The sequence below is a fragment of the Lepidochelys kempii genome, chromosome 7 (assembly GCF_965140265.1).
Source record: "Lepidochelys kempii isolate rLepKem1 chromosome 7, rLepKem1.hap2, whole genome shotgun sequence".
Lineage (NCBI taxonomy): Eukaryota > Metazoa > Chordata > Testudines > Cheloniidae > Lepidochelys > Lepidochelys kempii.
The window spans coordinates 106315796-106340801 of NC_133262.1; the positions used below are offsets into that span (position 1 = coordinate 106315796).

A 25006-nucleotide genomic window follows, 5' to 3' on the forward strand; every position below is an offset into this window, starting at 1 on the left:
ATGCAAACATTTTGCTAATTTTACAAAGTCACTTGTAAATTGGAATTGTATTTTAGTAGTACTGTTTCCATACGGGAACGCTTGCTTTTTGGTTTATTTCTCCTCCTGCCCCTGAGCTGCTGAATCAAGAAGTCTGCCTGCAGCCTTTAAACCACTGAACAGCAAGAGGTAGCAGCAAAATAAGCATGAAATCAGGAGAAAAGGGACATTGCCCTCTCCTGAGCAGAATGGGGGTCTCTCTGGAAGAACTGGGTTCCCATTCTTATAAATTTCTTTTCTCTGCACTTCTTGTGCTGTTCTGTGTCCTCTGGGGTCTCAGGCTGAGCCTGCAACCAAGGGTAGGCCACTTTGCTGCGGCAAAAGCCCCAGTCCCAGCCAACTTCCCTTTCTCCATTCTCAATTGTTCCAAAGCATAACTGATTTCAGGCTTTTCTCTGAACATGCAGTAACTGAAGCACTGACAGTCTGAATTTCATGCACTTTACACTTTGCTTTTTTCCTTCAAATGGGAAACTTTTCTGTACTAGCAATAAAGTTGTCACTACAGACAAGCCTTACTTATACTTTATAACTTTGCAAGCATTGAAAGAACAGTGATTGAATAATCAACATCCCCGTGAGGTATGTAGCCCCATTTTATTTGATGGGGAAAAAAGAAAAAGGTTACATAATTTTCCATAGCCCACGTCCTCAGAACTCATGTCCAATTATCCATCCTGGAGGTCACACTGCTTCAAAGATTTTCACAGAATATTAAAATTACACTACCCAATGCATTGAAAGATCAGGTTTTTTTGAAAGAGATTTATTGAGCAGTTCAGAGATCACTGGAACTTCCCAGAGTTAAAAAAATTACAAAATGCAGTAAATTTGCTTACAGGAAAGAACTAATTTACATTTCAGACTGTGGTTAAAGAAAACATTGATTCTCTGATGTTCTAAATAGAAAAGATATGACAGTAGAGTACAGCATATGAGGTACATAAATACACACATTTTTTCAGTAAGAAGTAAAAGCACTACAAAAAGTTGTTCTTCCCAAAATTATCCTTTAATCACCATTTCAGGTTAGGAGCAGGTAAATAAATCTTTCGTAGAGAAAGGAGAGGAAGCTTTTTGCAGGAACTTTAAGTAGATCTGAAATAAAGAAAGTGTGTTTCAACAAGTGAGACTTTTTAGAACATTCATATCTTCAAAATTTCTATACAAAATAAAGATGTTATTAATCCAGAACAGCACAGAAAGGACAACTATTTTACTGTACCAAAAATATGTAGTAGTTTGTCAGCAAGTCATAAGCCTCCCAAAGATCCTTTATTTAAAAGGCATTTTTCCATGTGCTTAAAATGAAATATCTGTAAAATGAAATATCTGCAAATGTAAGATGGTTCACATTAACCTGAAAAAGTTGAAAAAGTCACTGAAAAGCACTACTAACTGAAGCTATTATGCAGAGAGCTATGGAAAAGTGCTCCATTTTAGGAGCAAACATTGATATGATGCATTCCCACTATAATATTCGGTACTAAAAATCATTCTTAGTCACCAGAAAGCTGGTGTCCTAAGGTTGGCACAAGCAACTTATAAATGTCAGAAAAGCATATAAACCTTGTTAATGTTTTCAGAAATTCATTTAAAGATAGAAACAGGTCCAAATAGATGCCTGTCTAAATGCATTGCAATTACGTTACAATTATTTTCCAAATACACAGATATGCTCTGTCTTTTCTCAGCTCATTACTGACTCAAACAATTTGCCCTTCTGGGATCAATTGTTTGCTAATAAATAATTGTTTACAGTCACAAAATGATATTAAGGAGTATTCTGATTAGTTTTCCTTCTACAGCCTAATAAGATTCAAAACTAGCTGATTCCCAAGAGTCTAACCTTAACCTCACTGTGTTTAACAGCCCAGGAAACGATGAACCATCTGTTTCAGAAAATAATGGAGGGCCAAGAGGAAATATTGTTTAATTGTAGATTAACCTCCTCATAAGGCAGAATGAAGCATCTACAGAATTAGCAACCACAACCAACAATAGATAAAAATAGTTGAAAACAGCTCTTACCACTGTAAGCCCCGTAACGGTAAGTATTTGTTTTATCTTACAGTTACTGATTTTTAAAAATCCCAAGTTTACCAAGAGGTGTCATCTTCCAACCAACAAAAGACCAGAGAAACCACTGTGGAACATCAATGGACAAAATACTGTTGATTGCTCCTGCCACAACCATGAAGAGGGAACATGTACAAACCTTCGTCCCACCACAGTTTGAACTTTGGGGGAAGGGAATAAACATCCCTGACGAGAAGGACCTGTAACACTATGCTGCTTGGAATTTGGAGAAGGCATAAGGAAGGGATCCCCAAGCTGCTTAGCTTGGGTTAGCCCGCAAGGAGGCACAGAGCTTGCATATTAGAGCAGCTTCCATTACTTTTTGGAACCGAAGACTAACTCGCGTGTCTGTTTACCTGCTTTAACCTTGTAAATTACTAATTTTTTTTTCTTAGTTAATAAATCCTTAGATAGTTTATCATAGGATTGGCTACAAGCACTGTCTTTGGTGAGAGATCTAAGGTACAATTGAACAGGGGTAAGTGACTGGTTCGTTGGGACTGAGAGTAACCTGAATATTGTTGAGATTTTTGGTATAAAGGACCATCTGTCACACAGGCTGGCTTGCCTGGGTGGCAAGATAGAGTCTGGAGTGCTCCAGGGGCCTGTCTGACACTCCGTGTTATGGCTGTTATAGTACTTGAGGAGTTCACAATTGATACTTGGTTGTTGAAATCTAAGTATAGAACACATAACCTGTTTGGAGTGGCTCACAAATGTGGGTGCTAACCTCAGGGCAGACTAAGAGGCAGGGGACAAACCCCAAACACTTTGACAGTTATTCTAGTGTTCTACCATAACTGTTATTAAAATAACCATAAAATTGTGATGTTTTAAAACAAGTGTCACTGCATGATAGCCTGTGGAACAGTGCATTAAAAGAGAAAAAGAACAATGTCAGAGTATCTGTTCCAAAGTGAGATGCAATATTGATTGATTTTAATAAATCACATAATCTTGAGACTCAAAGGATCCAAAACTCTGGAGACTGGCTATACCAAATAGGCAGAATAGTAACTCCCAGAACAAAATAGTTAAAACATAAAAATAAAGCAATTTGAGATTTAGAAAAGCAAAAAACTAGTGAGCAGTAACAAACCTTTATAATAACCAGGCTGTTAAACCTGCGTATTTAACCTAGTGCCAGATCACAAACTATAGAGGTTATTCCAGTGTACAATTCTGTATTGTGATGTCAGTTTTTCCATTTAGCTTTCTTTCAAGTGAGCATTAACAGAAGCCTATGCTGCCTGGCACCAAAAACATCATTGGTTTTCCCTTTGCCAGAAATGGTGGCATAGAGTCTGTTGTTAAAGGGTTAAATACTCAAAATACAAAGAGACTGTTCTCCAAGATATATAGGATGGGAACCCCTTTACTTGATTTTATGCATTCCGTAGAACCAGTTCAATGCATTTGCTTTGAAGGGGAAAGGTTAGATGTATTATCAGTGTGTAAAGAAAAGATTAATAGTTCAAAGTCTTGAAGATCCAATATAGCAAAATTTGCTCAAAATGAATTATTCTTGAAATCTTCAACTTAATTTTGAAAAAGTGAGTCAGCAATAACTCCTTAGCTTCAAATAGTAGTGCTTATTCAGAAAGAATGGGAGTTTGACATTCTCCTGTTACAAAACAACTAGACACAATTTTAGCCATCAGACATCTATCAACCTACGGATATTGAAAGCTTGGGAGAACAAGATAAAATCAACTCCAACCCTACTGTCAAGCTGCACTATCTACTAGGCATCAATAATGCTATTCATGACTTCAGGAAAATTAATAAATCCTGGGATGAATGCTCAAAAAGGTTCAAATACAGGTGAAGCAGACTCACTTGGGTTTTGTTTCTGCATCTGTCACTTGGCGAATGAAGATACCATCTTCAGGATGTTCAATGTCATCCATTTCATACATATATGATGCTGCTATTGCAAGTGTGGTTCCATCATTACTGAAGGCAAGCGATGCTATGCTGGTGGGATACCGGTGGAACTGGCACAGTCGCTTCTTATTAAATGGATCCCAAATGTTTACAAATCCATCAGAGCCACCTACAAATGGATTATGGAAAAAAAAAGAGTTAAGATATTGTAACTGGAAGAAAACCAAACTGTTATAGCATTTAATGCAACCAGACAGCGACAAACATTATAATGAATTATTTTGTCTGTTCAAGGACACTATGAAGCAGTTTTGTAACACAGAAGAGTCCACAATTAATGTGTTAAAGAAATAAACCTGTTAAGTTTAGGTCCCACTGCATCAAAAGAAAAATTACAACATCTTGTTAAAAGCATTAAGTATAGTGTATCAAGTGTTCCAGTAACAGCTGAAACTTCTTAATTGAAGCCTAACAAGAACTAGATGTACTTAAACATCTTTAGTACCAATAATGTGATACAACCTGATAAGCATCTACTGTACCTGTAGCAAATGTGTTGTGGATGTTATGGAAAGAAATGGCATTAACTGGATAAATCTGCTCAATATTATTCTCCTTTAATCTGTGACATTTGAATGCATACTTCTTCTTCTGTATTTCAGGACTAGGATCCAAATATTCTACTGCAACACGGCCTTCAATAGAGCTTAAAACATAACCCTGCCAAAAAAAAATAAATAAAAATACACCTGTCATCAGATTTGTATGCAGAAGTTTTGTTAACTACGATTAATCTTATATATTTCTACAACCAGACACAAGAAACAATTTTCACAAAAATTTATGAATATTTTCTTTCATATTTATGGTTCCCAGGTATAAAACTCAGGGCCCATCCACACAATTTAATAATTAAAAAGTCACAAGAAAAAGCTTCCTTGCAACTGCACCTCAAATAAAAGCTTAGTGAGTCTAGAACTGTTACCCACAGGCCCTAATCACACCTCTGATTTCACGCACATAGTGGTCAGCAAGTTACAGAGTTGAACACTCCATATATGGCCACCTGCCCCACACACCCTACTGATCACAACTTTCACAGAAGCTCAAAGGGTGACAGGTCATATTTCCAGTATATTATTTCATTAAAACTAGTTCAGGTTAGCAACTAAATTCACAAATGCATTCAACTAAATGCACAAAATAAATCAGAATAGTAATTTCAGAGCACACCACTTGCACTCCAAAAAAGCATCTGCTTCTCTACCTAACTATAGTACTGGCACATAGCAAATTTAAAGAGCTCTTTTTACTGTAACTTTGCCATGGCTTTAGTATAAAAGTTTCTCAGAAATAGGAAAATAATGAGGCTTACCTGAAGCAAGATTATTCAAATCCCAGACTAAAGTATAGTCTGAAGTGTCAAGTTGTAACTGGAACACCACCACCACAAGTATCAGAGATGGAAAGATATAGCTTTCTAAACTCCTGGGGGAATTCTGCACCACTGCGCATGCACAGTATTTATGTCCCCCCCAGATTTCTTTGCTTCCCCGCAGAAAAATGACTTTCTGATAGGGAAGCAAAGGGAAGCTGCAAGAGCAGTCATGCACCATGCCCTAGCTGCGCAGATAGATTGTTTCAGGCACCTGGAGCAACCGGCAGAGAGGTAAATCACTGCAGGGCTGGGGACACCCCAGCCAGTGGCTCCTACCCTGGGAGGGGTTGGAGGCAGGAGAGGATGGGACTTCCTCTTCCCCTGCAAGGAGTGGCTGGGGCTGTGTCAGACCCACCTCCAGAAACCTCCCCCAGCCGCAGGAAGCTCAGCATCCTCCCCCGCTTCCTGCCCCCATCACTCCTCAACTGTGGGGGAGGGGTCACTGTATGGGGAGTTGCTCCCCCATCCACCCAACCCCCATGCATCTGGGCTCCCATTCCCAGACACCTCTGCCAAGCCTCACCCTGTTCACCCAGAACCTCCCTAGCCCTCCATACCCAAACCCCACCCCACTGAACCTCAACCCCTGCATCTGGAGCCCCCCATAACTCTGACCCCTTGCCTCTGGACCCCCACCCATGCACCCAGACCACCCCCTCACTAAGCTCCCTGCACTGAAACCCCCAACCTCCTGCACCACCCTGAGCCCACCACCCTGACCCCCAATTAGCTGCACCCAGACACCCACCCCATCCCCATTCCCCCATCCCCCAGACCACCACACCCAAACCCCTCCGCTGAGCCTCAAACACTTTTACCTGGAAGTCCCTGCAGAGTCTCATTGCCCCTCACCTAGAAACCCCCCCATCCCCCAAACGAACCTGTGGGCATCCAGATCCCCCCAAACCTAGACCCCCCACTGAGCTGTCTGCACCCAGGTTGTCCTACACAGAATCCTTTCACCCCACATTGAGCCCCTCCACACTTGGATCCTGCCTGGTTGAGCCTACCTGCCCCACACCTGGTGCGCCTGGTGTATTTCTACTCACACTAGCTCTAGAATGAATAACTAGGCCTCCCACTGCATGTATCATCCAGCTGTCACTACTTGCACCTGAAAAGTTTGTTCCAAATTGTTCCTTGCTTTCCACTCCAGGAGCACTGCAGAGGCACCCCATTAAACCCTTGGAAAGGGAATGGTGGAAGAAAAGATGACCTTACTTATTCTTATGCAATTCCCTCTGGCTAACAAGGCATGGCCATCAAAGACTCTAAAGGAGTCAAAACAGTAAGGGAGCAAGTAGTAAATAAGCTTACAACAATTTTTAATTAAATATGCTGCATACTACTACACTTATCTATAGCCCAGGCCACACTATTGTTGCAGAATTGAGCGCCTCTTGAGGAACTGATGGCATATATGCCTAAAAGTCACACAGTAACAGTAATCTTCTCTTCTCTCTCCTCCTCTGCCTCTTTTGCTATTTTGGAAAGGTTTAATTGTCAGTGTTCTGATGCATTAACAATCATCCTTTTTTAAATGTGCTAAAGAGGGAAAGGTTAAAAGAAGAAGAGCGAGGAGAGCAAAGAAAAAAGGGTTGGGGCTTTAAGTGAACATTTTAAAACTACACAGTGTTTACAAAAGAACATGGGAACAAGTAGCTCAATAGCTGTCATTAATCTCTTAAAATTAAACTATGAATTCAAGTTAAATAACTTTTTACATGAGTAAAAAATGTACTAGTTGAGTAAGAAATCAACACAAATCCATTTTTGCTACAGAAGATTAAGTTTTTTGAACCAGGGATAGACTTACTGCATAGCAAACATACCTGTTTGTTTGGGAACGCTCTGATGCAACGGGTCTGATACTTCAGACTTGACTCTCTTCTTTGCTGGACATAACCCATGTTCCGCAAATCCCACACCAAAACTCTCCGACCTGCAGTCCCCACAATAAGTCTATCTCCAGACACAGAGAGAGTGTACACCTTTTCAAAAGAAGTTTACAAAAATATTACTAGTTTGTTTCACCTGAATATCCACCTTTTATCATCAAGTGATGAATTAACTGGAACATGCAATTAAAAAACAGATGACCTCTGCAATTAAGTATAGCTATAGATTTTTTTTTTCAGCCTGTAATTTAAGTGCTGGATGAGTTGCCATAGTCTGTAGGAGCCTAGCTGGTCTGGCAGTACACGACATGAAGATGCAAATTCTGCCTTAACTCTGAGCCTTGGTGCATACCTTAAAATACAGCTTAATATTGTAGCATTGTATATGTAGAATTGAACTTTGTGCTGTATTTTAGCTAATATGTACATATGACATTTCAGACTTTAATCACTCAGTCAATTTTATTCAAAATTATCTTATTCCTTATCTCAGTCAGATCCACACAACAAGCCAAGTTTGATATTTCTGCCTTCAGCTACTGTGTTACCCATGGGCAGTTTCTGAGTAAAAAGGGAATGTTTTTACATACATAAATGGAAAATTTCAGACCAAAAAAAGTAATTTGCAAAAATTATAAGTAACTGAAAGAGAGAAAAGGTTATTCAAATTGGAACTCGTCTTTACTCATAATGTGCACGAACCTGCAGCCACTATCATATTAACCCTGTAGACCAATCACACAGTACTCTACCAAATATTTTCCTTTTGTTTTCTTCCCCCTTATAATCCTGTTTCTTTAAAAAAAACCTCTCAGACATGAGCTTTGTTAATCAAAAGGGAGTATCATTAAGGGGTATGCTGCTAAAAAAAGAAATATTAAAACCTGTTTTCAAAGATGTTGAGCAACCACAATTCTAAATTAAGTCAATCAGAGCAGAGATACTTGGCACATCTGGAAAAAAAAAAAATCAGAGCTCATAAAGTGCAATGCTACTCTGATAAATGACATCATAAGGGTTCATGTTTATTGTTTCCTCAATAACTTTCACAGAATCTTTTAAGTTTGCAAGAGATTGGGTTTCTAACTACTAGATGTGTACATTCAACCTGAGATCTGAAAGAAAAAAATAAAATCAAGCTTGGGTTGTTTTTGTATCCCATCATCAGTAAAGATTCTGCAATCAGAATTCAATTAAGCATTCTGATGACACATAGCCAGAAAAAATCCAGCTAACACACAGCTGTGCTGCTGCCACCGGAATGTTAGTAAGAGTGGCAAGTAGTAAAAACAAGCTTATGCTAAAGCAAGTTAACATGGCTAAATATATAACATTCTACTTATGATGTCAGCATCTCATTAGAACTAAAAAAAAGTTAAATATATTGTTCACCACTTATGCTGTTTAATTTTGACATCTATTTGTACAGCGAAACTAGAGAAGTTAACTGCATTTTCTGGTTTCATGTACTACCCATGATGCTGCTGAGTTTTGCTAACACTAAGGAAATGCTTCATTAAATTAAATGAAAAATTGGTTTTATTTAACACAGTTCCATGTATCTCAGGGTTTTTAAAAGTGTTTTTACAAAACCACCTTTGGTCCTAAACTACTTGATATGGTCTTTCTATATATTATCCTACCTACATTCAGGAACGCTGTCTTGCTAATTAACTTTGTTTCTAAAAACATGCTTGAATACTTGAAATTTGTTCTCGCTTTTTAATGGGATGGCTCTCTAATGTTCAGTCTATCTAAGATATATCAGAAATTTCTAAAGAAATCTAATGGCCCAATCCCACTTGCCTTCCTTTTATGAAAAGGGCAAGAAAAATAGGAGCACAAAGCCAGGACAAGCATTTGAATAAGATTCAGTTTTAAACATAAATTAAATACTTCCCAACAGTTTTATAGGACTGTCAAAAAACTATTCTACTTCAGATTATATAATGAAAAGAATTTAATAGTCTACATTTATATTGACAATCACAAGGAGTTATACATTTTAAATAATGATCATTTTTGACTATTACATAAAATTTGATGCAGGTATAAACAGACATTCACACAAACAATATAAATTTTCACATACATAGGAATAACCACATTAAGAATGTTAAACATCCTAAATCTTCTTTACAAACTGTTGTCACACCTGTATAATAAGCATTGTTTCTACACCTCGCAATCATAAATCAAATGAAACCACTACCATGTAGCTGACTAGATGTACACATTTATCAAAGACAATATTAAAAAAGTGACATAATGAACCTTGCTGAACCAATAAGCAGCTTGATTCAGTGTGGCTGTCCATAAAACGATATTCTGTCAGCAATTTATCATAGTTCTTTACATGCTACATACAACTATAAATAAAAAACCAGAACTAATGCAATTATTTGATTCAGAATCAAGTTCTTACCAGAAATAGATTCAGCTATGTTGTGGGCAAAAATAATAGCTATTTAGATGCAACATGGAACATACTGATAGCTCTAACTACAACTGGACCACATGTATAGTCTAAAGAAATGGATGAAATCAATAGTAATGCAGAACTGTAAAGAGTTCCTTAAAAGTAGCTAGCATCTGGTTATGACAATATAGTGATACAATATATAATCTTCATGTATGTCCAGTGAGACTGTTGCCTACAATGAAAAGGTTAGCATTCTATGTGACTAAAGCTTACAATGTCATATTTTACTCTTTTCCTTCTACACTTGTCAGCAGCAGAGTTGCATATTAATAACAGCGAAGAAATGGCAGCACATCTTCTCTGCTAATGCTGACTAAAATTCAACTTATCACAAAAATGATTAAATGATTTAGTTGACACAAAGTAAATTTTTTCTTTCATATTCTCATTTCTCCCACCATTCAATATACTGCACATCACAAGACCACAACAGAATTCAAAACTACTGGTGGCTTTGGTCTGTATTTCTCATATATCTCATATTTGGGGGGAGGGATAGCTCAGTGGTTTGAGCATTGGCCTGCTGCTAAACCCAGGGTTGCGAGTTCAATCCTTGAGGGGGCCACTTAGGGATCTGGGGCAAAAATTGGGGATTGGTCCTGCTTTGAGCAGGGGGTTGGACTAGGTGACCTCCTGAGGTCCCTTCCAACCCTGATCTTCTATGATTCTATGTCAGCTAACATACAAGTTTCAGATCTTATAATAGCCATAGTGTCAAGGTAGGACGTTTCCTAAGGGCCCTTGACAGTGCCACAAGACATCCTCTCACCCAGTAGACAAACTAAAAGGAAATGCCTTGCTTGGAGGACATTCATTCTTAACCAGTCACTGCATGCATTATATATAGTTTAACAGATGATAGTATACACTTAGTATTAACGTATATAATAGTTATTGTTTAAATACAAACCTTTTCAGGTTGAGAGAAAGTTCCTGCATTGCAAGGAGTTCTGGGATCCCACAATTTGACTGTCTGATCCCAACTTCCAGTCACCATTACATTTACCTCTGGACAATATTCAACACATCTGATAGGAGCATCATGAGTGCCAACTAGATTTTCTACAAGAGAATATATTTATATGCAACTTTACTGGTTCCATTAAAATTCACAATTTCTTGAATGAAAAGTGCAGAATAATATTAATATAGAAGTAAAACTATAATCTGCCATTCACTAATGTGTTGGCATGCTGAGACATCTTTTAAAGAATGCTTGGTCTTCTGATCTTTGCAATCAATACCCTTTTAAAAGTGTTAAATGTAGACTGTCTAGATACCGTCTGAGATTTTCAAGGGAGCTTAAGGGCATTAGACAGCCATGTGGAGATTTTCAGAGGCACAAAGGGGAGTTAGGTGCCCAACTGTGATTGACTCTCAGTGGGAGTTGAGCACCTAAGTCTTAGGCTCTTTTGAAAATCTCAGACATTGACTGTGTATTACAAAAGTTTAATCAGTGTTAAGTGTGGGAGAGCCATATTAACTCATGGCTTTGCCACTTGAGAGTAATCAGGCACTCCTAACAAAAGGCAACAATGAAACAGTCATAGCACATCATTATTCATTTCACACCTACGTACCACATAATACAAACAGAAAAATAGTATGAGGTTTTTAAACTTGTATTGGTACTCTCTCTATAAAACCTGGCTCCTTTTGTCACCCTAATTCAAACATCTTTGAACAGAAAGGAAAATTGTAACTAGTAAGATTATAGAAACTTCTAGAGTTCCCTTAAATAGCCTTCTGAGACGTAAGGTCCCATACTGAAAAACCTTCCATGTGTCCTGCTGGAAAGCTGGGAACCATTCCTTCCCAATGTCACATTGCACCCATTTTGGCCTCACTATGTCATGAGAAGTCAAATCTTAATCACATTCCTGGAGCAAGACTCTATTGCCCATCTTCCTGCAACTCCAGCTAGAGTAGCTTGGAAAACAAAGAGGGAAAACATTTTTCTGGAAGGTTTCTTTTTAAAAGAAAAAAGAAATGCTCAGAAGTTTGAATGTTCCCTCATAGAAACTGATTAGCAAGCAGAATGCATGTGAGGCCATAAAAGGGAAGGAGGGAGGGCAAGGGGGGAGGGGAGATGATAAAATTGCATTTATCACCAGTTACACAGGTGGTATGCGTGCATATACTCATTAAATGTATAAAACTGAATGTTATTTTAGAGTTGAAAATGTAAACATAAGACAAAAGAAAAGATTATGGTTATTGTAGGCAAAGCCGGTACCACAAGTAACCTGAATTTTGGCATTTCCTAATTTTTGTGTGCTTGACTTTGCAACCTTAATTACGTAGGGTTTTTTCGCAAAAAGAAAAGGAGGACTTGTGACACCTTAGAGACTAACAAATTTATTTGAGCATAAGCTTTCGTGAGCTACATCCGTGATGCATCCGATGAAGTGAGCTGTAGCTCACAAAAGCTTATGCTCAAATAAATTGGTTAGTCTCTAAGGTGCCACAAGTACTCCTTTTCATTCTGCTTAGAGTTGTCCAAAGATAAATTAAATCTTTAGTTAGCCAACACAAATATATAATAATGTATGAAAATAAATGGAGCTTCTCCCATTATACCTGTGACTGCTTTCTAAAACACTACACTTAAGTACAAAGAGGGTTCATGAATCAAACAGCTTTTATTCTTTAAGCCGTATCCACCATCTAAAAAACCACAGCCATATACTACTTTATTTTCAATTAATTTATAGTTATAAAATTAAAACAAATTCCACTGGTTATTTGTTCACTTAAAAATCATCTATTACAGTATTCAGCCAGCTTACCTTGGTCAGTGTTCAAATCATGCATTTTCAACTGCTGATCTAATCCTCCACTCCAGGCATGTGTAGGATCCTGTGAAATAAGAAATTCTGCTTTATTGTATATGTTCAGTTTTCTGGGCTTAAATAAGTGTCGAGATGTCACACTTAACCTCTGGGGCACACTCCAAATTACCTCCTTTCTTCCTGGAAATTAAGACAGATGGAGATTCCTAAGTAGAGGTGGTGGAGGTTAAGGACCTGAACCTACAATCTGATCCACACAGGTAGATCATGCACCCATTCAGAACTTCTAAAATCAAGAGTTGAGAATATTTTGGAATGAAAGGGTTTTACAACATTAGGTGGAGTGCTTTGATTTCAGTAGAAGAAAATAATTAGAAATTTGTTATTAGAAATTGCAAGTTGATATATTGTACAAATAAACTTTATTTTTTCTATTTTCTATCTGAATTAGTGACACATGAAGATTCTTCAAATGAGTGTCAATGCAGGTTAATAGTCCTATTAACTTCTGGCATGTCCATGTACAAGGGGCACCACATGACCTCCTGTCATAAATATAAAGGGAAGGGTAAACCCCTTTGAAATCCCTCCTGGCCAGGGGAAAGCTCCTCTCACCTGTAAAGGGTTAAGAAGCTAAAGGTAACCTCGCTGGCACCTGACCAAAATGACCAATGAGGAGACAAGATACTTTCAAAAGCTGGGAGGAGGGAGAGAAACAAAGGGTCTGTGTCTGTCTGTAGTCGTCTTGGCCGGGGACAGAACAGGAATGGAGTCTTAGAACTTTAGTAAGTAATCTAGCTAGGTATGTGTTAGATTATGATTTCTTTAAATGGCTGAGAAAAGAATTGTGCTGAATAGAATAACTATTTCTGTCTGTGTATCTTTTTTGTAACTTAAGGTTTTGCCTAGAGGGGTTCTCTATGTTTTTGAATCTAATTACCCTGTAAGATATCTACCATCCTGATTTTACAGGGGGGATTTCTTTATTTCTATTTACTTCTATTTTTTATTAAAAGTCTTCTTGTAAAAAACTGAATGCTTTTTCATTGTTCTCAGATCCAAGGGGTTGGGTCTGTGGTCACCTATGCAAATTGGTGAGGCTTTTTACCAAACCTTGTCCAGGAAGTGGGGTGCAAGGTTTTGGGAAGTATTTTGGGGGGAAGGACGCGTCCAAACAGCTCTTCCCCAGTAACCAGTATTAGTTTGGTGGTGGTAGCGGCCAGTCCAAGGATAACGGATGTAATATTTTGTACCTTGGGGAAGTTTTGACCTAAGCTGGTAAAGATAAGCTTAGGAGGTTTTTCATGCAGGTCCCCACATCTGTACCCTAGAGTTCAGAGTGGGGGAGGAACCGTGACACCTCCCAAGCACCTTCTTGTAGCTCAGTGTGGCGCTGAGGTGGCCTGCTTCAGTTTCCACCTGTCAATGAGATCACTATAACAGCCCTGTAAAGGAGAAATCAAAGTCTACTTGACAGCAGTACCTTGCCCTTCAATAAAAGAGCATTTGTATAATGCTTCAGAGACCAGATAAACAAAGTCCCAAAACAAAAGTCTGTGGGTTCTGGCAGCAGCTCCTTCTGTTGTATAGTCTCAGGCTTCTCCACTGCCACAAGAGCTTTTGTAGTCTTGTTCAAGGTCTCTCTACCTGGAGAGCTTTTGCCTAGTTCAGGCTCCCGGGGAGCTCGACTCCTACAGAGTCTCCTTTCCTCTCAGAAACTTCCCCAACGGAGTCCTCCAAAGCCTTTTGTTAGGCCCAGATGCTCCTTAGTTACTTGCCTTCCAGTTACTTGAGCCTTGTCTATACACACAGTGTGTTTTGTCAGCAAAAGGCAGCTTTTGTCGACACAACAGTGGAGGTGTACACACTAAAATGCTCCACCTGCCAAAGAAATAAAACCACCTCAACAAGAGGCATGGAGCTTTTTGCAGAAAAGTTAGATTGACAAAGTGTCAGCATAGACGCTGCATTCGGCACATCAACATAACTGGCCTCTAGGAAGTATCCCATAATGCCCACCGTTACTGCTCTGCTTTGAACTCCACTGCCTGCATCAGTTACACAGGCATGCGCCACTCCCCCTTCAAAGCCCCAGGAGGTTCTGAAACTGCTCAGTGTGGAGAGGTCATACAGGACTGCAGCAGTTGGTAGACAGGGAAGGCTGCTGCTGCGGGAGGTGGGGAGAGAGGAGAGCGACTGCTGTGCTGTGCGGAGCTGGGGAGGGAGGCAGGGGCTGATGTCCGGGTGTCCCCCTCTCTCCACCAGCGTACCAGTCTTTGCTAAGCTGGAGTGTGAGGATAGGGGGACACCAGCTGTCTGTGCACCAGCTTCTGCCTCAGGATTGGTTGCTTCTGGCTGCTGTCTGAACTTAAAGAGACAGCATGCCAACACTCACTCTTCCCCGACACACATACTCACATTCTCTCTCTCTCACACACACACACCCACCCACCCACCCACTATGGGCTTCTTGTGTTAATGTTCAGCAGTGTCAGTTTGGTCATATTACCAAGTGCTACTTTAAAAAGTGATTTTAGAAGTGTTATGTTTTGGGCACACATAGCAATTATTACAAGGTTCACAGCACAGTTCAAACAAACAATGCTAGGCTCAGAACACTATAGCAACACACATTACTGAATCTCAGTGTTAATATGCTCCTTCAAGGCATCCCCCCAGCCAAACAGCCCCCCACTGGGCTCCTCTTATAGCCTTGCAAGCACAATACTGAACAGCAGTGCAGGATCCATCCTTTCTGACCATCATGGCTGGGTTGCAAGTTACCAGGCAGCTGAAAAGTGACTGGCAATCTAGGAGGCTATCCATAGAACGATGGAATTGAGAAACCTCCATATTGTGATGTTGTACCTGCCCCCATGAGCCATTGCAAACCCTTCCCAAAGCACCCTGTGGCCATTGCTACCCACAGTACACTGCTATTTGTGTGGATGCAAGAGCTGCTATTGCGGATGCGCTCCACCGACACAAGGAGCATAGTGTAGGCATGCAACAGCAGTTTAATTACAGCGATGGCTGTATGTCAGCATAACTTGCGTCAACAAAACTCGGTAGCGTAGACAAAGCCTTAGACAATTAACTATCCCCTGGCAGACTAGGGTTGGCTCATGCCATTCAGTGTACTGTTACAAGTACACTGGGCATCTGACACCCACTAAAGGGTAAGCCATGTGACAGTCCCTTTTAAAGTAAGTCTGAAAACCAGACCCAGAAACGGTTGGGTGTTAAATTTGACTAGAACCAAGGATATACTATAGAAGGCTTCGGTGTAAGTTTAATTAGTCCTAACTGGAAGTGCTTCCAAGAATGCATCAATATTATGGCAGTAGAGAATGTTTATGTATGGGGCAGGACATTTAAAATAGTTTGCTCTCTTTTAATGTATTCCAGAACACCAAAAAGAGAATAGAAATTTAACTGCTTTCCCCTAAAGAATATTATAAATAGCAGTGACAATTGGACAGACATTTTAAAGGATGCTTTGATTCCTGTGCATGTTCTCAGTGAAGTAAAGCACAGGTCAATTAGCAAGACAGAAATTGTTATACCAGATTAAACCAGTAACCTATATAATGCAGTATCCTGTTTCCAATACTGGCCAGTAGCAGATGTAGGTGGAAAGAAACCCCGCAACAGGCAGATATGGAATAACCTGCCCAATAGAACGTTTCTTCCCCAACCCCATTAATTAGAAATGGCTTCTATCCTGAGGGTTTCTATCCCTTCCAAAAAAATTTTTTTTAAAACACATCCACACCATTCTGACTCAATGTTAGTTATCCATATAAAAGCCTGATCCTTTTTTAATGCTAAGATCTTAGCCATATTGACATCTTAAGGTGATGAGTTCCTCATGCTAGTTGATTGTTGTATTAAAAAGTTTTTTTTATTTGTTTTAAATTTACTGCCTTTCAATTTCACTGAATACCCCTTTGTTGTTGTACTATAAGAAAGGGTAAACAGAAATGCCTGACCTACCTTCTAATTAGTCCCTATATTAAGTGAATTACAGTTTATCAGTTTATTTCAAAGAGAACTTCCGAAGTTTAGTTAAGGGTTCCCCCCAAAAATACACAACGACTGCACAATAGTAGAATTACCATAAATTGTCTAGAATGCACATATTGTTTCCCTACAAGATTAATTAAGAAACTTCCTGACCTAAAGGTTAGACAGATGCAAGTGATTATTTCAACCTTCTCCTGTGTCAAAAATTATTGATCTTTAAGGAAAAATATTCTCAACATAAGATACTTGTACTAGCTATAACTATTCATAATACACTAACTTCTCACATATCCATACTAGCTACCTTCATACTTAACTTTCCAGAACTGGACAATGAACTGAGGAACTGCACTGTTAAATAGTTGGTCTGCAGCTATGGTGGAGGGGCACACAGCACATCACAAGGTTGAGGGAATAAAAGAGGAGAAGATGCATAGAGGCAGCAGGTCAGTCTCTCACTGTAAATCAGAACATTCCTATATCAACTGTAGATGGTCCCAAAGGGCTGTTATGGCAGTCAGGGATTACCAGAATGCAGGAGCTCCCCCCTCTATGTCCCATACCCTGCAGAAAGACAGGGTGACATAGGAACTCTGCATGACTAAACCCCATGTACCTATGCTGCTGTAAGATAGCACAGAAACAGCTACATGAGCAGACAGGAGAGAGATCTCTGGTCAACATAATAAAACCACCTCCACCAGCAGCAGTAGATAAGGCATCTTTAAGTCAGCTTTGCACACCAGAGAGGTCTGAAGCAGCTCTAGTATATCTGAGGCTCGGAGGCTAAATATTAAATAACAGATGGGTAAAGTTAAAAATTGCTTTAAAAAGCAAATCAATTGTTTAAAAGACAATTCTAGAATATGAATAATGAGTTTCAGAATTGTTGCATCCCCTCAATATTACAGCAAGATCATTGCCTCCAGTTGGTTCTGGCAGGCCCAAGGCCATCTGCCCTGAATTAAAAAAAAAAAAAAAAAAAAAATTCACATCTGTCTGAATGTTCCTTAAAAGAAGCACCCAAGATCACGGAGACAAAAAGTAGAGCAACAATCTCTATATTTCCGTTTGTTTGCTTTGTATATGATTGCACTTTCTGTATAACCCATTTCACTACAATCAATTACCTCTGTTTGTATGGATCTTTGACACAGCAATAGAAAGAATAAATTTAAAGAGTCATAAAACCACAAAAATAGTAAGGGCAAATGTAGCCTTTTTTTTTTTTTTAAACACTTTTAAAAAGTGGACTGCATTTGAAGAAGCAACTGTCCCCTTTATTTTAAGGGATTAAAGTACTCTCTTTATAGCTTTGTTATATGACTGGAATCCAACATAACCAAGATAACATACTTACATAAAATGCACAGTCGAGCACTGCTCCTGAATGTTGATACTTGAGTCTCATGGTGTTGGCAGGCACATCATAGAGACGGACAGAAGTATCCCAAGATGAAACAAGCAGAAACTGAGATGTATTAGGACTAAACTTTACGGACGAGATACCATCTTCTGGCGGTTGGTTTAATTTAAATTCGTTTGATCCAGTCATCTGAATTAAGATTATAGAAAAGTTAGTTGTCATTACCATAATTAATAGGAGTTAAAAGTGGCAAGTTTGTGGAATAGTCACTACATCTAAAAGCTAACATACTATAGGAGAACTGTAGAAAATAGTTCTGTTTATTATTTTATAGCACCTAAATGTGTGCTAGGCACTATACAGAAATCATAGAAAGGCATACTCCAGGGATGGCCAAACTGTGGTTCACGAGCTACATGCGGCTCTTTTACCATTAAAGTGCGGCTCATGGAGCCATTCACGCCCCCACCCCATTCTCCACCTACCAGATATGGGGTGGGGAGCTCAGGACTGCCTCGCAGTGGGGTAGGAGGGTACTGGCTTCTGCCCAGCGGAGAGGAGGGTTTCAGGGCTTCGGCTCTGTGTCCCCCTAAACTTCCAGCTGCTAGAGGCTGGGACTGTACGACAGGGCATGGATCACTCAATAATTAATCAGGTTCTGTTCATTCCCTCTGAAGCATCTGGCACTGGAAGAAGACTGGATACGGGGCTAAATGGACCATTGGCCTGACCCAGTATGACCTTTCTTATGTTCTTATGACATATAGAAGTATTTTCAAATTCAGGGATTAAATATCAAATATTACAGAAGTGATTATCAATAGGGATTGAATAGGGTAAAAAAAACAAGGTTTACAGCAACATAACTCAATTTAAGCACCTGCACATTATGGTGATGCTGGTGAAGTTTTTTTTTAGCTTCCCCTCCCCACCACAATAAGTATAAAAAAATAAGAGTAAATATCCTTGACTCACTTACTGTGGGCACCCCAGAGGAGGCAAGTTTTGCAGAATTTAAATAAGGTGTAAGAGTAGCTTGGGGGACACCAGAGGAAGGGCATGCCACAAATACACAGGAGGTGGCATAAAAAAAGCAACAGAAGAATGGAGGGCAATACAATACTGTATTGTCTATTGGAGGAAAACTACCAAAAAAGCCAAACCAAAAAAAAAAAAAAAGGGTCACCGATTGGAGTCTCAGTATACAAAATGCTTCAAAAGCTGGTACCATTCCCATAAGCTTCAAGGAAGTTTAGTTACACTATTTATAAAAGCAATTCTAGCTTGTCTATACTGCTGCTCCAATAAGTTCTAAGACTGTTTTAACTTTTTGGTAATTTCTATAGTATAGACGGTCAGATAAGTAGAGAGAGGCAGTTATGTAGGTAGGCAGCGAAGGGGAGGTCAGAAAGTCTAAATTTGATTCAGTGGAGAAGAGTCAGAGATTCAAGGTACAATCAATGGGTTATTAAGATAATTTTAGAAGCTACATTTTGGGTAAACTGAATATGGGTTATGTAGTTATCAGGAAACCCAAGGAAGAAGTAGCTGCAATGTCCAAGCCAGAAGGTGAGGGAGTGGACAATACTTTCATCTGTTGGGGAACAGAGGAACGATTGGATCTTGTGAGTGCTGTAGTTTAGATGAAGTAACAGCAAGAAGTTTTAATACCTCAGATAGGTTAATACATAAACACACATGTATGTATGCGAACACTACGCTTTCTAATAATTTATTAAATAAATATCCTTTGCCAGGGGAGGGGACACCAAAAGATATTTCCAGAGGAAGGGACTGATTTGTGTATAGACTCCTTAGAGGGAAGGAAATGGTAAGACAGGGAGTTATTTGGGGGGAAGAAGGGAAGGAGACAGGGAGAGTGCTTAGAGACTGTTTTGGAGTGGAGAAAGCGTGTTGAGGCTGTTTGGGGGTGAAACACTGGGTGGGGAAGAGAGCACCTAGGATGGGATCAGAGAAACCATGTGCAAAGGTTGGGGCACTCAGGATTGGATTCAGGGACTGTATGTGGAGGCTGGCGGAAGCACCCCAGGCACAGGCCTGGGATAGCATTTGAGGGCTGTGTGCAGAGGCTGCCAGGAAGGCTGAGGCTAGACAGGGGAACCACTCAAGATGAGATGGGGGGAGGGTGCCCAGACAATGGGACAGGAGGCATGCCAGCACTCAGGATGCAATTGGGGTGGGGAGGCCATCTCCAGAGACTGAAGCTGGGAACCAGAAGGCCCACCCATAATTGCAGGTGTGGGCACAGAGGCTGGAGACCATTGGGTGGAGGCCCTGCCGGGACAAGATGTGGGGAGGGGAGGCAAATGCTAGAAGGGCGTGAACCCAAGACAAGAATGAGGGGCCGTGTGCAGAAGCTTGAATGACCGGCACCCAGAACAGTAATCGGGGGACCAGGCATCCAGGACAGCACTAAGGGGTCATCTGCAGAGGATGGCACAGGGGCACAAGACAGGCTGTGTGGAGACTGGGGGGCAGCATGTGTGGAGACTGGGGGGCAGCCCCACGCATCCCAGGGACTGGACTGGAGAGGCCACCTGTAGAGGTTAAGGATGAATGGCACCCAGAGTGACACTGGGGGCCATGTGCAGCAGCGAGGATTCTGGAGGCCCCCAGGACTTGATTAGGAGGGTACCCGTGTATGGAGATGGTGGGGGGCACCCATGCCCAGGACGATGGACTCGTGTGGAGAGGCTGGAGAGAGGGGAGCATGCTTGTACCCACAACAGGATTGGGAGGCGGGGGCATGTGCAGAGGTTAGGCAGGGCCAGCAACAGACACGGGTCCCTGTGTGGAGGCTTGACACAGGGGGAACCTCGGGGGAAGTTGGGAGCCAGGACCTGAGGAGAGCCGGGCCCTCGTGTTGGGGGAGCCGCGGAGGGTGTGAAGGGGCGGACCCCAATATAGGGAGCATCCGAGGGGAGCGGGGAGGCGCCGTGGGGAGAGCCGCGGGCAGAGGAGCTGGGGCGTGACGGGGAGCGGGAGCAGGGACGGGACCGGGCGGGGAGGTTCCGGGAGCGGGCAGCACGAGGGGCGGAGAGGCTGAGGGAGCCGCGGGCTCGGGGGCCGCTGGGGCTGGTTTGGATTCACTCCCAGCTCGGCGGAGCGAATCGTTCCCCTGCAGGGGCGGTAGGAGGGTTGAGGCAGCCTCCCGTCCCGAGCCGGCGCGGGGCGAGGCGAGGCGGTGCAGCCAGCCCGGCCCGGCCCGGCCTAAGCCCCTTTTCCGCTGGCCGAAAGAAGCGGGAAACAACTCTCCGCCCCAGCCTCTCCATTCCGCGTCGGTCCCTCCCGCCTGGCCCACAGAGAGCCCGGCCTACCTTGCTGGCTGTCCCGTTTATAGCGCCTCTGGGCCTGCCACCAACCGCCACTACTCAGCGCGCGCCGCGGCCGCCTGCCCCAACACGGCTCCGCCGCCCCTCCCCCGCCACCGCGCGGGTCCTGCCGATTGGCAGTTTTGAATGACGAGGCGACACATCCCAGCATACCCCGCGTGCACATGTGCAACTACAACTCCCAGCATGCAACGCGCTAACCGGCACGCGTGGCTTCTCTTGGCGAAGACTACATGTCCCAGTGTGCCATGGACCCCGTGTACGCCAAAGAAGCCGGGTCTCTGGCTGGAACCTGGCATGCTGGGACTTGCAGTGTACGCGCCTCGGCCACCTTCTGGTGCAGGCGGAGTTATCGTTTGGCCAAGGGATTCTTTGCCTAGGTGCTTTATGGGACATAAGGAAGGTGGGTTGTGCTGATCTGGCTGGAGTGGCTGCTGCTCTCCTCTGGGGGGAGAGAAGAAGGGAGCTGGTGAACAGTAGTGAAAGGTCAAGGACAAGCAGCCAAAGTGGGATCACTTGCACGGGGGGGGGGATCCCCTCGCCCTACAGAGTGTTCTCCTCTGTGGAACTCCATGCACCGGCTTCATCCATGCTCCATTGTTATCAAAGAATCGGTTTCATTCATGCACCCATCCACCCATGGGGAAGACATAGATATAGGGGCGTAGGTAGACTCAGTCTGTCCATACACCCGCTCTCGCTCCTTCTTTGCATCATTTATCCATAAACCAAGTCCACTCATGCACCATTTGTCCATGCATGCATCTTAGCATTAACTCTATGCATGTACTAGCTGTCTCCACGGCCCCCTCCGTCCAAAAGCGCACTTTCTTTTATGGGTCCAATAAGAAATAGAGAGGCATGCTATTAGCGTTTCAGCTTCGATTCTATTTGCTTTTTCTATTTACTTGTATGTATATATATATTTAATTCGGAGTCTTAGCAAAACCAGTTGCATTAGAACTGGCCTTGTAGGATTCTATGTTTTTCCTCCTCTTTTTCTCTTTTCTTTTTAAATAAGTACCTCAGCTGAAAATGTATCCTCTCTCTACTGTTACTTAACTCTATAAATCGATATTATTCAACTCTTTAAAGCTTTGTGGGACACACTTTGTATGATATTCGCTCCTCTAAAGGGAATAGTATTTATTCCACTTGTACTCTTCATGCCTCTGTGATGTAGCTGCGGCATTCCCCTTGCAGTTTTGAGCGATTTCGTTTTTCGCCCACTCTCTTTAATTCTTGGACATCAAAAGCTCTTCCTGATTTATTTGCATAATCTTACATCGCATTGGGTTTTATTAATGAGAAATGCAAAGGACAATTAGACTCTAAGAAAAGTCAAATTTGTTTTAATTGGAAATTAATTCTAAACGCCTGCTCCCAAAAGTAAGATAGGCAGTTATATAAAATAGTGCGAATGAACTGAAGCTTACGCACTGATTTATTGTATCTTAATACTACCCACAGAGAATCAAAAAGTTTCACGATTGACAGGGTGGGGGGAGAGACTCTGATTGTAAAGGTTCCTTCAGTCCAATCTGGAATTAGTACTGGCTGCCTTCCGGATCATCCCTAGGAGTAAGCTTCTGCCTTTACCAATGTAAAGAGAGTGGAAAGCAGCCAATTCCACACCGATATAGTCTTGCTGTTGCAAACATGCTGTATATATGACTCAAGATGTCTGCTTCTCACCAAGCTAACAAGGGTAATTACTAATGGACAATAGAAAAGGCGTCCTTTCATTTCTCTAGCTTGGAGGAGTATGTCAAAGGATTATTTTAAAATGTAGGGGGCTACAAAGGAATCTGAAATATTTTTATTAACAATGAACCTCGAGTGAGATATTTGAATTTATTTTTTATTTTCCTTAATATAATGCAATAAATAAGACTATTTTTGTATGTGTGTATGTACAGAGAAGAGCCTGGTGTGATTGTGATCATAAAAAGCTTTTGAAATGCAATAACAGTGTAGTGAAACTTCACATTAATCTCAGCCTCTTATTTCTGGTGTATTTTAGAAAGAGCTGATAATTTAGCTGTTAATAATATTAATTATGGAAGAATCGAGAGTGAAAATGCAAAACGTTTCAGTGAATTTAATTTGTTTAAATGCCAGCTCTGGGCAAAAATTAAAGATGATAATGTGATTAAATGATCCTGAATCATAGCAAACCATGAGTTTGATTTTCATCTGAAAAATATTCACCCGAAGCCCTTCACTATAGTTTATTGAATTTGATACTCCAAAATACTTTAAACGTCTTTTTCAAATGTTTGGTTTTACATGAAGGGAAACACGGAGAGAGTTTTCATTTCATTACATTTATAAGGATGATGCCGTTATAATCCTCAGGCTCCATTTTTTTGGTGGTTTCAGAGTAACAGCCGTGTTAGTCTGTATTCGCAAAAAGAAAAGGAGGACTTGTGGCACCTTAGAGACTAACCAATTTATTAGAGCATAAGCTTTCGTGAGCTACAGCTCACTTCTTCAGATGCATATCGTGGAAACTGCAGCAGGCTTTATATGCAATGTCCGTTGAAAGTTATTGCTTCTTAAAATATCTTCCTGTATTCAAAACCTTAACCAAGGAACAGGTGGCTCTGATAAAAATGCAACAGTACCTGCAATTTAAATAACACTTGATGAAGTATTTACTTTTTGTTTAAACGATTCACTTCATCCTCTGTACAGAGGAGGCTGCAGGTGTTTTTAGCACTTGCAAGAGAAGCGGCTGAGCGCTAAAATCAATCATGGCTCCGAATGTCCCATTTCTATTAAAAGGAGCTGGCAAGCACTTTACATGTGATCGTGGCATTTAGCAGAATACACTGCAAACTATAAAAAAACACCCCTCATTTCCGGAAACACCTCTCTGCTCTGATCACTTAATAAAGAAGGTTCATCTTATTTCCAGATAAAGACACCAGGGCTGCTGTGATCCAAACGTATTTGACATTTGCAAGGTTTGGGGACTACAGTCTGTAGTCTACGTTTCCCATTCACGATACTTATAATGGAGGAGGTGAGGAAGAAAAATATTTCTTCACATGCATAGCCTCAGTATGGTTTTCTGGCGAGAAGAGGGGTGTAAATATGAAGTAGAAAAATATCAGACAACAGTGTGCACCTATATAGACAATGCTGATTGGGGGTACATAGTGGTGGGTGTAACTACATTTAGATATTCTATTTAAAAATGAATGATTAGTTGCAGCATTTTCAATATTTTAGAGTCTTTATACAAACTAAAAGTCACTGGTGTTGATAACTTCTGATGCATTTCGCTTGGCAGAGCCTAAATAGAATGGAAAAGGCTAACATATTATTACAGGTTTCAGAGTAGCAGCCGTGTTAGTCTGTATTCGCAAAAAGAAAAGGAGTACTTGTGGCACCTTAGAGACTATCCACGGTATGCATCCGATGAAGTGAGCTGTAGCTCACGAAAGCTCATGCTCAAATAAATTGGTTAGTCTCTAAGGTGCCACAAGTCCTCCTTTTCTTTTTGCATATTATTACAGTTATTGAAGGTCTCACAGTGACTTGCCTAAGCTAAGATTTTATTTTCCCACTAGCCATTTTTTTTTTTTACTCTTCCTACAGCGCAGCTGCCAGTTTACTTCACTTTGAATAACTCAATATT

The 25006-nt window shown here is 41.1% G+C and overlaps 1 protein-coding gene across 2 annotated transcripts; it reads right to left on the reverse strand.

Annotated features, from left to right (window-relative positions):
- Positions 1–778: 778 nt before the first annotated feature.
- On the reverse strand, positions 779–21466 carry BUB3 (BUB3 mitotic checkpoint protein). 2 transcript variants are annotated; one of them, XM_073354134.1, is made up of 8 exons: positions 21346–21466; positions 18002–18196; positions 12613–12682; positions 10734–10885; positions 7276–7434; positions 4548–4725; positions 3958–4174; positions 779–1137 (listed from the first exon to the last, which is right to left on the reverse strand). In XM_073354134.1, exons 2-8 carry the CDS (start codon positions 18194–18196, stop codon positions 1128–1130), a joined length of 981 nt encoding a protein of 326 aa, XP_073210235.1. In that variant the 5' UTR covers positions 21346–21466; the 3' UTR covers positions 779–1127. The 2 variants fall into 2 exon arrangements, with proteins under 2 accessions (XP_073210235.1, XP_073210236.1); XM_073354135.1 differs by lacking the exon at positions 779–1137 and having other exon boundaries at positions 3954–4174.
- Positions 21467–25006: the final 3540 nt, after the last annotated feature.